A 13,881-nucleotide genomic window follows, 5' to 3' on the forward strand; every position below is an offset into this window, starting at 1 on the left:
GATTTGGCCTTGCTTCTTGTTTTTTGGATACACTGGTTGTGTCCGAAATCACATACTATGATAGTACCTACTGCTTTTGATTCAGTCCCTATTGCTTGGCTGTTGATACAGTATGTACTGATCAGTATAAGTGGTATGCATGAATACAATCCGGACGTACTACGCGGCGCGGATTCAGTCACAATATGGGATAGCGCAGTATCCATAGTGTCCATTGCTTCCATACTGCAGAATTGAGGTGGAAGCAGTAGGTCATCCATGTATTTCTCACCTACTGTTTTATGAATACTGAGAATTTGGACATACCTACTACTCCTTTGGCATACTGCTTTTCGCCACTGTGTAGTAGGGTAGTACGGATATTTTTCTTGGCTTTTGATTATTGATTTTGGACATGTCCTGAGTCTTGCACCTTAAAGTGATGTGCAACCCGGAGCTCCAAAAGCATTCGTTCACACAACTCTGGTCACAACAGAATTCATTCTAACAAAGATTTAATTTATATTTTATTTAGCTTTAAAGGAAAACAAAAATACTGGCACCCTGTCCAGGATGTATCCCCCTTGTGCCCGATGCTCCCTGGGATAGGCTCCAGGTTCCCCGTGACACCGAAGAGGAGTAAGCGGTAGAAGATGGATGGATGGATGGATGGATGGAAAACAAAAATAACTGTGGGAACAAGTAAACAGACTATTAAGACAAAAGCAATTTTTTTTTTAAATCCTTGTCTCATCTTGTGCAGCTGAATGTAGAATTAGCTTAATCTAGAATTAAATATTTTCAGATTAAGATGCTTTTTTACCATCTGCCACACAGTTTATATTATATCATTATAATATATTAGATGACTAGTTTGTGCAATTCCCAATGCAGTTTGGGTCTGAACCAATCAACATGATACAGTTGTGATCTGTAGATCTCTCTGACATTGCTGCTACACCAATGTAGCATGTTTAACATTGGAGCATAGACTGTAACAGACATACTGTACTTTATTTTTTGTAAAGTTAATCAGATCAGAAGCAGATATAGAGCCTGTGTTCCATACAAATCAACACACTGTAGGTCTTGGTGTACTTGGTAGCAAATAATTCAACTAGTAGTCTTATTTAATAACATATAAAAATGTCTACAAAGCTTTAAACCAGTGATGTGGAGCATCCAGTGTGTACATTTGAACTGTTAAGGTTAGTTGTAACAAAGTTAATAAAGTTAAACATAGCTGTAAACACTCCCACTATGTTGTGAGTAATAATGTTTTAGTAACCAAATGTTTTGTCTATAGGTTTGTCTGGAAACGTACTTACTACATCAACTACTAACTACTGAAATAGACTGGATCATTTCAGTGATTTCAGACATCAGCAGACGACCAAAACAGAGTTAAACAGCGGAGGTGATGTTTACGATGTTAATCATTAACCTTTGTGAAGGATCCCCTCCACACATTCCACTGAATGTTCATCCATACACATTTTTTAAATAGCGGGCCACAGCGGACAAGTGTCTGGGGCTGGGTTTGGGACAGATTTCCTAACAGTTTTCTTCAAAAAGCAAACCTACTATTGTGAAATGTAGCTATTACTAAATCAAAATGTTTATACATTTTTAAGAAACTGTAGATAAATCACTCTATAACTCTGCCTGTCTGTAGGTGGGTGTTCAGTCATCACTGTCATGTCTCAATTAGTCAAAGAAAAAAACACAGTTGCGAGACTCCTTACTAGAGTAATATTTCCCTCAAAACTGCTCTCTCCATTCACTGTTCTCCCTGTGAAATGTTTTATTAGTTCACTCTTTGTTTTTTTTATCATTATTTTTTTTTTGTACTATAAACCGATCATTTGTAATTCAAATGGTTTATAGTAATGCACCTGTTCTACTATGTTATCCTTTCTATAGGACCAACTTACACTGGGACTTGTATGGTGGATGGTCCTTATAATAATACTAAACGAATTTATCATTTAACAAGAAAAAAACTAATGGTTGATATGGTGATGCTTTCTGTAAGTAGACTGTTCTGTACCATTTATGGAAGGAGTCTAATATACTCACTGAGTTCACCTTTTGCTTTACTGACTTTAAGAGAGTGAAAAAAAGACAGGCTCCAGAGGGAACTACTATTAATGTCTGCTTTAGCGATGTGATGAAAGAAACTAACTTGTTACACAATATAGAATGTTTAAAAATGGAGAAAAACATGAAGCATCATTTGATCAATAATGCGATCGCTGTCAAAATGCTGTGGTGTAAGAAGAATAACACAAGGAAACAGGCTGCTAAAAGAAAATAATCCTATTTGGGTTGGTAACAGTAACTCAGCTTAATCACACCACTATATCATTAATGATTTTTCTTTAGCAGCATGCCCCATTATGTCTTATCCTTATATAATAAACAATTTCTACTTTTAAGGCAACTTATTAACACAGTTTAAGAAATGAATTGTGCAAAATTCATGGTACTAATATGCACATTTTAAATACCAAGCTAAACGAAAGATGAATATAATGTAAAATATAATAGTATAGGTCTGTGGCTTTCCAGATAAAACTTATATGAATATTTTGACACACATATTAAAGTAGAAAGTACCAGTAAATTAGGCATGAAGTACTGAAACCACTTGTACCATTCTATCCATTTCATTAGGTAAGAAAACAGGAAGTGGGTCATTGCAGAAATGCAATCTTTCTTCCTCTTTTTTTCCTCACAAGAATGTTATTTGTCATGTAAAACATTACCCACAGCTTCACCCTGTTTGCACGGTTTCCCAAAGCAGTATACATTTCCCTTCAGTTGGTTTGTGGGCTTCTGGATGTTTTTGCCTCTCTTCTCTGGACTTAGCGAGAGAAAAAAAATGCAGGACGTCTTTGGGATCCTGTTGATGTTCACAGGAGCTGCATCAGGTAGGTTTCTTAATAGTTATAGAAATTGTTACTTTTTGTAAATGAGGATTTGCTGTACTGTTTTACAATGTATAATGTTTTACATTTTTACCCACATTTTCTGAACAGCTTTCACAACCCTCATTGCACCTACTAATATTATTCAGATTAAAAAAGTGAAGTGCTGTTTCTGGACATTAACGATGTATTGATGTATTAATCTTGTACAGAAATCTAGAAAAATAACATTTCCTGAGATTGTATTGAATATAGTGCTATAGCATAGTAAAAGAAAATCTCATAGATGCCATGCTGGTATAAAAATATATCAACTACAGAAACACAGAGTGATATTTGCCTGCCTTTAATCTGTGAAGTAAAAGATATAGTTTGCCAGGCTGGACAACATTAGTTTAGCACGTTGCTAGCAATTCTTTGCTTTTCCACTAAACAATAATATTATACATTTAACTAATCACTTCCAGTTTCAGACTTTAGTACATGGTATTCTCATGATGATCTCTCATCATCTTATTAAAGTGCAGTTATCTGCAGTTATGTTAAACCCCAAGCACTGCACACGTTCTACACTGAGGGCTAATCCTAAAAATACAGAAGTTTACAATTTGAGTAGCAAGATGGCTACTTTCATAGTATGCTTACACATGGTATTAAATTATTTCTCTTTCTTTTTTGTAAAGCTTTTAGATTTAGTTTTAGACCGATTTCGCAGGTTGGCTAATTTGCCACTATGATTTCATTATACTGTGAAAGTAATTCACTTTTTATTAGATTTGGTTGCCGTTTAAGCAGAATACAAACTAAAAATACTCAAGGAAAAATTATTTCTGGATTTAGAAATCGTACCATAGCACTGAATTCCAGATTTCCTGTTGTTAAGATTTGTGAATCGATAACCCGGAACAAGCCCCCAGAAAACTGTTTTGCGAATTGAGGGATGCGATGTTTGGAAAAGAGAAAGAGCAAGAGAACATACACAAGAAAGGCACCCTCGCCCCATTACACACTTCCCACACCAAGCACTGGGCAGAGTTTTCCAAATGACACACAGATACACAAAGTTCAAATGGCAAGATCTCTCATTTATTTAAAGAAAGGCAGAGTATATATCATGCTTGACACACAATAGAGACAATGGGTTAACTATTGATTGGCTAGGTGGAAGGGCATATTTGCATTTAACAGGAAGCATCTCAAAGTAAGAGAGGAACAATTCCGTATATGGTATTCAGGAAGTCATAGGAATGTGAGCAGATTTTGTTCGGGAAGGTATGTAAACCCGCGCAGATGGTATTCAGGGAGACAAAGGAATATGCAAGTGATGAGGGGCTTCATCTGTCTGTACCTGGTTGGGAAGAGTTACAGAGGAACAAAGAGGAAAAGGTGTTAACAAAGGAACAGAGAGGGAAGAGTGTTCACAATAAACTTATCACCTGTAATAATGGAGTAAAGTGTGGAACAGGGATGTTTCTCAGTGTGTAATAATATTTACAGAATGCTGCTGATTTTTTCTTCCTCTGCAGGTTTGCTGTTTCAGGATCCTGTTGTCTGTAGATTTAATGAGAGTAGTCTGTGTTATGTAGCTCTGGGACAACGACTGCACCTGCAAATTCCCCTGGAGTATAGGTTTGAACTAAAGATCACAGACAAGACATCTACCACTCGTTCCATTTTAAGATATATAAAAACCCAAAGTGACCCACCAAAACCAAATGACCCAAGATGGCAGTTTGATAAAGATAAAACTATAATACTAACCAGTGCAGAGAGGAGCGACTCTGGAACATACACTTTAGACACCTTTGATGCAAACGGAAATAATAAAGGCAGTTATACTCTCCAGCTGTACATTGAAGGTAGGACCACACAACCTCTAATCACATAACTCTTTTATAGTTATAAAATGCACTTTAACTTTAGTCTATTTGAATTCTCTACAAATGTAAAACTGTGATGGGAATGAATGAATTCTGCTAAATTCTCTAATCTGATTGGTTAGAAGATCTTTTCTATAGCAACAGCTCTGACAGTAGTGCTGATTGTCATTCAAATCACAGGAATTCACAGGAATGTATGGTAGACTCTCAGCAAAAAATCCATTTAAGAACTGTTTTACCAAGAAAAATGCATAATCATTGATATAGTGATTAATTTTCTGTAAGAGAACTTAAAAAAAAAAAAAATTATGGAAGGAGTCTCCAGTGTCAGCACTTTTTTATAGCACATTTTTGTCTTAGTAACTTAAAGAGAGATTTAAATAAACAAAAAAAACAGAGGTTGGTGAGGGAACAACTGTTTATAGCTGCTATAACATAAGTGGGGTGGCTGTGGCTCAGGTGGTAGAGTGGGTTGTCCACTAATCATAGGGTTGGTGGTTTGATTCCCGGCCCACGTGACTCCACATGCTGAAGTGTCCTTGGGCAAGACACTGAACCCCAAGTTGCTAACAGTCATCACCCTGAAGTTGATTATTTTCCTGCAACAGTATTCCCCAAGTGTTTTATTCCTTTCATGAAATTTTTAAAATCTATTTCCATTTCTCTTTTTTTAAATTTATGAAATGTCAAATCAAACTCATGAACATTGCACTTAATTTAAATTCCCTCCTTCAGCTGTGTAGAAATTTATCCACTTAAGCTAATCTGTTCAGCTATCATGTTACATTACAAGACTGATCAGATTATCAAGGAGAAACCATCCTCATACTGTAGGAATATCCATATTCAAGATTAGGTGTGAGCAATGACTGAAAGGAAGCAGGAGGTGAGGAAATCATTAACAATAGTTATTTTATTTCTATATTCTATCATCTGTAATCTGCAGCTAAGGTGTCCTCAGTGAGCATCCAGTACAACTGCTTGTTCCCTGAGGTCAGGAAAGTGCACTGTTCTGCTGATGGAGACAACCTCCAGTTCAGCTGGACTTCTGAATCAACCATACGGTTGGAGAATGAGAACAGCACTCTCGTACTGGATAAAAATAATGATGGAAATGTCACCTGCCATGTCGAAAATCACGTCAGCCGTGACAACAATTCCATTGAACTCCAGTCATGTCCCAGTGAGTCTGTCTTTTTTAAAAATAAATAAATAAATTAAGCAACAGTAACAACGATGAATTATCAGCATTATTGTCAATGCTCATACTTTGAGACTCTGAGGTCATTTGCGTGTGACATGATTTGATGCAAGCAAACTCACTCTATTCTAACTCATCCACTGCTCATAATAATTTACTAGACCCCTAACACATTTTATTACATCCTTGACACACAAAGTATTTTAAATTTCTGACAGAAAAGTGCATTTGTTTACCATACAAAGGGCCATGTCTAAGCATGGTAACATGTACGTATGATGATTAGGTTGTTTACAAATACAGTGAGTTATTCAAATATTCTACAAGGTGTGATTTCTACACAAAGGCTAAGAGTGATTTGCAGTGTCTTCTCCCATATTGTTTACTAAAAAGCCATGATATTCGGTATATTATATTGAATTAAGCCTAAACAGTTCCAGGAACATCTCTAGTTGTGACTAATTATGAACCATCGGAGTCAGAATTCACAGACCATGCTTACGATGTCAGCATTTCTACTGTTTTATTCCACTACTTCTGTTTATTCAAAGAAACAAAACAAATCCTTCCAGTGTTGCCCATAAAGTGGCAACTCGGAACATTTTTATATATTTGCATATATTTCTATGTAGAGCTTGTCATATATATATATATATATATATATATATATATATATATATATATATATATATATATATATATATATATATATATATATATTAGTGATGCTTCACTTGCTTCCAAAATGACAAAGGTGACCTCATGGTTAATAGATAAGGTCAGAGATGAGCAAAGTCATGTGTTACTGAATCAGAGAGGACCTACTATGTAATAAAATGTGGTAAAGTTATATATAATAGAAAACAAACAAAAAATTATACAATTCAATTTGTTTTGGCAAACTCATTGTTAATGTCATGGCTTGAATTTTTCTTTACTCCTTGAAAGCTAACTCTACCTTAAATGACTGAAATATTTTGTTTTCAATCTTCTTGTAGATTTCACTCTGATTATCCTGAGCTTGGTTTGTGTGCTTCTCATTGTACTATCGGTCTTAGCGTTCTACATATACAAGAGACTAGGCCTATGGAAAAAAGGTCAGAAGGGTACGCTTTTTACAATTTATTTTTTTTACATGGCTTAACATGAACACAACCAGCCAATCATGTGGCAGCAGAACAATGCATATACTCCTCTAGACACAGGACAAGAGTTTCAGTTAATCTTCAGAAATGAACTGAAGTCAGAATGGGGAAAAAATGTGATTTCAGTGACCATGGCATGGCTGTTGTTTGAGTAATTCAAAAAATGCTGATCTCCTGTGGTTTTCACATGCAGCAATCTCTAGAGTTGGCACAGAATGGTGTGAAATACTCCAACCATTGTTTGTCTAGCACTAATAGACATGCTATGGTCAAAGTATTTATTTAGTATTTATTTTTATTTAAAATTATTTATTTTTTTAAGATCAGCCTATCGGGGGGAGGGGGGGACAACTCACTGAAATCACTTTTATTTTTTGATGTGAATGTTAATGGAAGCTCAGTATCCTGTATCTGCATGATCTTATGCGTTGTGCCACATGATTGGCTGATTGGATAATTGCTAATCATGTGGCAGGTGTACAGGAGTTTCTAATAAAGTGGACGGTGAGTGTGTTTCTCAGTGACTCTATGGAGTTTAATAGATGTGTCGGTGTGGTTTGTTGACAGACCCTTCTCAGGATGGCAAGGAGCTTGTGTATGCGGACATCACCCATTTACCCACGAACAAGACAGAGACAAGACCAACTACATGTAAGACTTTAACATACTTCAGTCAAATATGTACTTCATTAATCCAAACACCTTACATGGATTTAATACACACAAAATAGGGTAGGGATTGGATTATCAGTATGGAAGCATACTACAATAATGTAATTTGAAATCTGAAACTATTTAATGCTGTTTAAAGTGTTTAGTGTTATTGGTTGTGCAGCTATAATACTTAATCATGTCTGATTAGATCTTTTACATTTTAACTAAGATTTTAACCAAATCTTCTGAGCTAGGGAACTGACTAATCTCCAGATTATGTAGGAATTTAATTACACAAATTAATAGTGTATAAAGTGCCATAGAAGATTTGTCAAACTTGCTTTGACTCCAAATTAGCTTGGATTTGTAATGAAATAATTAAGAGCAAAATTACATGTGTCTCCAATCCCAGCAGTATGGATCAGTTTGAATTTTTGCCCATTATGACTCAATCCTACATCAGTTTTAGTTCAAACTCTTTTAATTTTAATGCTTGATCTTCCTCAGCTATGCCTTGGCTAAAGCTTTTAGCTCATTTTGGCCAACTAGTAAATAAACCTTTTCACTAGAAAGTCGTTAGGCATAGCTGCAAAAAGTGTCCATATTCATGTATGTGTATTTAATTCTTGCTCATCCAAGTTAGACATTTATGATAACAAAAGCAGTTTTGTTGCCATTAATGATTTTTCTTTAAGGCAAGCTTGAAATACTGTGAACTACACTTAACTAACCCCTAAGATTAAAAAACAAACAAACAAAAAAACCCACTGTGCTTTCACTGGCTCTTACACCTCTACTCTGCACACTTTGCTACTCTAAACTCAATTAAAAATCTTGTATGGTAGTACTACTTGTATCGTTCTCCGTTTGAGATATTGCTTTACTTATACAGTATTTGGATAAAAGTGTCTGCTAAATGAATAAATGTAAATGTAAAACTTGAATATTATTTGGACAGGAGGATCATGGGTTTTACAGTCCCTGCAAATACAGGATAAACTTGACCAGTTTAAACACAATCTAATTACTTAAGATGTTGCCTGTTTAAAAGGAGCCTAGTAACTCTCATACTTGGCCACATTTGTCCTGTGACAACAGGAGACTAATAGCAATGTTGGATGTTGGCCCATAGAAAATAATAATAATTTAAAAATTACTTATATAGCACCCTTTATATGTAATATTGTGACCTCAGCATTATAAAGTTCTGTCTGCCTTTTTAGTCAAAAAATTACTCAACGACATAAACCTTTTAACCTAATAAGTTCTGTGAGCCTGATCCCACTCTGGCCTCAGATGTGTTTTTGGCTGACTGGAGTGGAACCTGATCTGGTCTTCTGCTGTTGTAGAGTATCTGTCTTGTACAGCTTTACAATGCACAATGTCTTGTGTATTCTGAGATGCTTTTCTGCCCACCACGGCTGTAAAAAGTGGTAAATTGACTGTAGTTATTGCAGCTTTCCTGTCAGCTTGAACCAGTCTGATCAGTCTGACATTGCGATTCATAAAAACATTTCCACTCACAGATTTGCCGTTCAGTGGATGTTTTTTGTTTTTCACGTCATTCTCTGTAAACTCCAGAGACTCTTGTATGTGGCAAATCCCAGGTGATCAGTTTTTTAAGTACTCAAACCATTCCATCCGGCACCAATAACCTTGCCACAGTCAAAGTTACTGAAATGACATCCTTCAGATGTTTAATGTGAACATTAACTCAAGCGCTTGACCTGTATTTGCTTGACATTATGCATTGCACTGCTGCCCCTTGATAAGGCAATTGCATAAATGAGCAGGTGTAAAGGTGTTCTTAAGCGGAAACAGTTATGGTTTCTACCCTTTTATAAGTTAAAAGCCCGCTTAATGCTACGTACATTAGTACATATTATTTTAAAAGCAAAACCGAGATCATCACTGATTTCTTTGTGTGGTGTTGTCTTGGGATCCAGCACAAGCTCAGGACAAGGACATGGAGTATGCCACGGTGGTCACTCATCCCAGCCAGAGGAACCAGAAGAAGAACGAGGAAGAGGTGCAGTATGGCAAGCTGGTGTTTAACACGCCTGACCAAAAAAAGAGCGTGATGCCCAAAGTGCAAGAAGAGTGTGTGTACTCACAGGTCCAGCATGGTCAATAAGGGACACACTCTTAGCCTGTCTCGGTATGTATTTTATTGCAAGATCATTCTGGTAGAGGAAGTAGCTGTTGATGACATTTCACCCATACACACTCATCTCTTACCCAAAATCAAACCATTTCACTATCTGATTATCTAATTACTAAATCTTTTAGGCTGCATACAAGCACAGTGGTTAGTGTTTCATAAAGTGGGTACCAAAAAGGAATGAATGAATTTATGTAATTTTCTATTTAAATGTAATGTTTTGCAGTTGCCATTTTACGTCCATTCCACTAGGATGAAATGAAACCGTGTATTGAGTGCTGAGTTCCTAGGCTTTTTTCCCCAAAGGCATTTGTGACTCAGTATCATTTCACTAATGAAGAGAAAATAAATGGGATCTTCCTTCTTGCAGCTTTAAGTGTTGAACTTAAGACACAGCTGTGGCTTCATGGACAGCTCACACACTGCTCTTTGAGTTGCTCCATCTTTCAAAACCAACATTTCTGCTTCTCAGTTTAAAACAAAATGACACCTTGTCACTGTGGTCAAGTGCTGTACATAAGAAGTGTGTAAATTATTCTACGAGGTTGTTTTCTACCATTTAAAAAATGTTACATGGATAAAATGAATGGTTAAAATGTCAAATTGTTCAGTTGTAAATGGATTTTCAGCTTATGATGTCTAAAACTTTCAGTTTGTGAAATTGTGTGTGAAATCATGCCTTAAGAATTGACACCTGATGTTTACTCTCTTGCTAAACACATGGGCAGAAAAAGCATCAGCCAAGTCAGAGATATTATTTTTTTAATTTTATTTTTAATTTTTTTTTTTAAAGCTATAAATGTGTATAGATGGATGTATTATATTTCACATTGCCTTGGTTGCATTGTCAATTTCAAACTTGTATCTTTGTATTATATTGCAATAATTAATGGAAAACCTATTCCTGTAACTATGCAGAGCCTCTGTTAGTACATTTATTCTTGAGTAAAGCAGTGTTTTACAGTGTTGCACTGTTACCTTCTCTGGAAAATGAAAAGAGGATGGAACGCACTTGCCTGCATATGCAAACATGTTCATGCAGACCATTTATTTGCGTCATAATTATCCCAGCTTGTGTGGTTGGTGGAGAGCAATTGCAGTGCTTGGTTCTAAAAATTAAAGAAATAAGGGTGTTGTCATCAGGGAGTGTTGGTGTTACTGACACCAAATAGGGTCATTTAAAAAAAAAAAAAAATGAATATCACAATCATTCTTTAACAGTTGATTGCTGATATTCCTATCCTTTAAGGTTTTTTTTGCATTGGAAGTTTAAAAAAATTACATAGGATTAAGATCAAATGGGTGGGTAGTATTAATAAACTTGATGATTACACAAGGTAGTAAGCACTCAGCTTACAATTTGTGATATAAAAGTGTATATATGTGAAGGAGACTATTTGCTGACACACTTTTCATAACTTGGTTAAATAAATTGTTCCTCTTTTTTTGTTGAACCAATCTAGATGAGTTAATGGCATAGTTTAAGGTTTTAAAACTGTACTGAATTTTTACAGAAAAAATACCTATGCATAAATTGTTTGTTCTTAATTCCCAGAATGCCTCTACTGACTCTATTATTCATGTTTATTTATCAACGGCATTTATACAATGATATTTAAGATTTGCTGGCAACTTTTGCATGGCAGTAATGAGTATGAGAGTGCTGAAAAGCTGCCTGAAGTTCTTGTGATAGCCATGTTCCATGTCCAATCAGCAATGGGCATATGTTGTTCAATAAGGACCTCCCATTTCTGTTGATGTGTTAATAATTGGCAGCTGTGGTGTCCTCAGTGAAAGTGTGGTACTGCTGCTTGTTCCCTGAAATCAGAAAAGTGTACTGTTTTGCTGATGGAGACAACCCACAAATACCAGAAACCAGATGACACTAAACAATGGGCAAAGGAACTAAAAGCTTCAGACGCTGGTGATGACACATCTTCTGTCATATTTGTCCTTCATGATAGGCTGATAGCTGTTTCAATGATGCTCTGAGCACTTCTGACCACCCACTTCTCCAAGGATGTAGATTGATCTTCCTCAGAATGTTGATGGTGATGGGCCTTCTTGATGAGGGGCGAGGTGTGGAGGACTCAACAGAAGTCTTGTGTTAAGACTTGAAGCTGTTGACTCTACAGCAGTTCCATTAATGGAGATGGGTCTGTGGGTCACACTCAGTTTCCTGAAGTCAACGATCTGCTCCTGGGTCTTGCTGATGTTGGTGCACAGGTTGTTTCTAGGTCACTAGCAGTTCCACCTTCTCCCTGTAGGCTGTCTCATCATTGATGTTTATTTAATGATGGAGTTTGTGTTATGCCTAAGGTAGGGTGACCATACTGTACGTCCTCTTTTCCCTGGACATGTCCTCTATTTCGCACATTAAAAAAGCATCCAGACAAAAATAGCGGGAAAAATAGCCTCTTAGATAATCGGTATTGGCCAATACATCGGTGCATCTCTAATATATCTAGTAATAATATATATGTGATGAAAAGTTTTCATTCACAGTAACATTGTTTTGAACATGCATCAGACACCATGGTCCTATACCACGGTCCAGCTTTCGTGACTGTGATGAGATCAAAATGACTTGGTTGTTGTGTGATATTTATAGACCATGAACGTATTTGTGAGAAAAATATTTCGTCCATACCATACCACACCATCACCACCACCATACCACAGGAGTGCTGAATGCACAAGCAATGAGTTCTCACTTACAATTCAAGGAAACTAGGCAGTATAAATTTAAATATTTTACGTTGATAAAGAAACACATTTCACTCAGCAACAGAGAGCTGTTTATTGATCAGCTCTATGGATAAACTAGCAAGACTTTTCTTTAATAGACCGGCTAAACACCCTCTTTCTTTCTTTCATTCTTTCTTTCTATCCAGTAACTTAGAATACAGGAAGTGAGCGGTTATAACAGTAACTTTGGAACTTCCTCTACTTCTCAGTAAAGCATAATTAGAACTGTAAAAGGAGATTCATCTTGCTATTGTAGTTTCTCATCACTCACGACTAAGATCTCTAACAAGTACAGAGAGGACTGTTCTCTGGACAAAATGAGAATACAGGTCATCTTTGGAATCCTGCTGATTTTCACAAAAGCTGCCATGGGTAGGTTTTATCCTCTCAAAATGCACAATTCATTTATTTGTTACATGTACAGTTGTACAGTTTATGCTTTATGGAATGACAAATAGAATAAATGTAGGTTAAACAAGTGAGACCAGATATCAGTAAATCAGTCGTCTTTTAATGAACACTTCCTGCACTTCAAAAGTACAAAAATTTCATCTATAAAATAATGTTTTAGAAAAAAAACCATAATATCCGAGGAAAATACGACTTCCACTGGCAATAAATGGTCTAATATGTATTAAACAATGACATGTTGATATGCAGAACTGGCCTACTGCTTAACCCTGTGCAGACTTTTCTTTTCCATCATCAGTGTTAACATGTAGCTTTAAAAGGAGTCTAAAGAAAGTGCAGTTTTAACAGTGCAATTTAGGGATGGGCGATCTGACAAAAATATCTCATCAGTGATCACAATACACTATAGGAAATATGTATTTTTGTTGGATTTTAAATTTACGTTTATTTATCTGTCATATATATAATTCATATATAATTATTAATCTAGTCTTTGGATGATGGTTGGTGAACAAAAAAATACTTTTTTCAGAAAAAGACTTACACAACAGGTTGTTGAAATATCATTTATCTATCTTTTAATCAAGAAAACACCTTTTTAAATTGCCTCTTTGTGATTTGCACCAAATATGTGCACTTATTTCCATTTTCTTTTCTTTATTAAAGACTGTAGCACAGTCTCAGTACACAAAATCAAGCTCTCCTATAATAATGGAGTGTCATTTATTAGAGGATAAAGGGGTGTGTAATAATATCAGTGTGTAATAATATT

General features: G+C 35.9%; 2 protein-coding genes across 13 annotated transcripts in view; both read left to right on the forward strand.

The window, feature by feature from the left end:
• The first annotated feature begins 2,494 nt into the window (after positions 1 to 2,494).
• Positions 2,495 to 10,918, forward strand: LOC128635427 (uncharacterized). Of its 4 annotated transcripts, XM_053688419.1 has the most exons (7): positions 2,501 to 2,912; positions 4,436 to 4,768; positions 5,736 to 5,972; positions 6,989 to 7,096; positions 7,703 to 7,786; positions 9,736 to 9,947; positions 10,177 to 10,918. In XM_053688419.1, the coding sequence occupies exons 1-6, from the start codon at positions 2,687 to 2,689 to the stop codon at positions 9,921 to 9,923; spliced, it is 1,176 nt and encodes a 391-aa protein (XP_053544394.1). In that variant the 5' UTR covers positions 2,501 to 2,686; the 3' UTR covers positions 9,924 to 9,947; positions 10,177 to 10,918. The 4 variants fall into 4 exon arrangements, with proteins under 4 accessions (XP_053544398.1, XP_053544394.1, XP_053544396.1 ...); XM_053688421.1 differs by having other exon boundaries at positions 6,989 to 7,087; positions 9,736 to 10,918; XM_053688415.1 differs by having other exon boundaries at positions 2,654 to 2,912; positions 9,736 to 10,918.
• A 573-nt stretch (positions 10,919 to 11,491) lies between these two features.
• The window catches only part of LOC108280967 (uncharacterized), a 119,360-nt gene continuing 116,970 nt past the window's right edge, over positions 11,492 to 13,881 (forward strand). For all 9 annotated transcript variants that reach the window (XM_053688384.1, XM_053688385.1, XM_053688372.1 and 6 more), the window contains exon 1: positions 11,492 to 13,070. In XM_053688384.1, coding sequence (XP_053544359.1) covers positions 13,016 to 13,070 — 55 coding nt within the window. In that variant the 5' untranslated portion in view covers positions 11,492 to 13,015. The remainder of the gene's footprint in view (positions 13,071 to 13,881) is intronic.

The sequence above is a fragment of the Ictalurus punctatus genome, chromosome 2 (genome assembly GCF_001660625.3).
Source record: "Ictalurus punctatus breed USDA103 chromosome 2, Coco_2.0, whole genome shotgun sequence".
Classification (NCBI taxonomy): domain Eukaryota; kingdom Metazoa; phylum Chordata; class Actinopteri; order Siluriformes; family Ictaluridae; genus Ictalurus; species Ictalurus punctatus.

Bases quoted from the DNA above. Each gene is read 5' to 3' on its own strand.
- LOC128635427 (XM_053688419.1), top strand. From the start codon at position 2,687: ATGCAATCTTTCTTCCTCTTTTTTTCCTCACAAGAATGTTATTTGTCA. The intron at 7,097-7,702 runs GTACGCTTTTTA...GTTTGTTGACAG, and splicing joins ATGGAAAAAAGGTCAGAAGG to ACCCTTCTCAGGATGGCAAG. The intron at 7,787-9,735 runs GTAAGACTTTAA...CTTGGGATCCAG, and splicing joins AGAGACAAGACCAACTACAT to CACAAGCTCAGGACAAGGAC.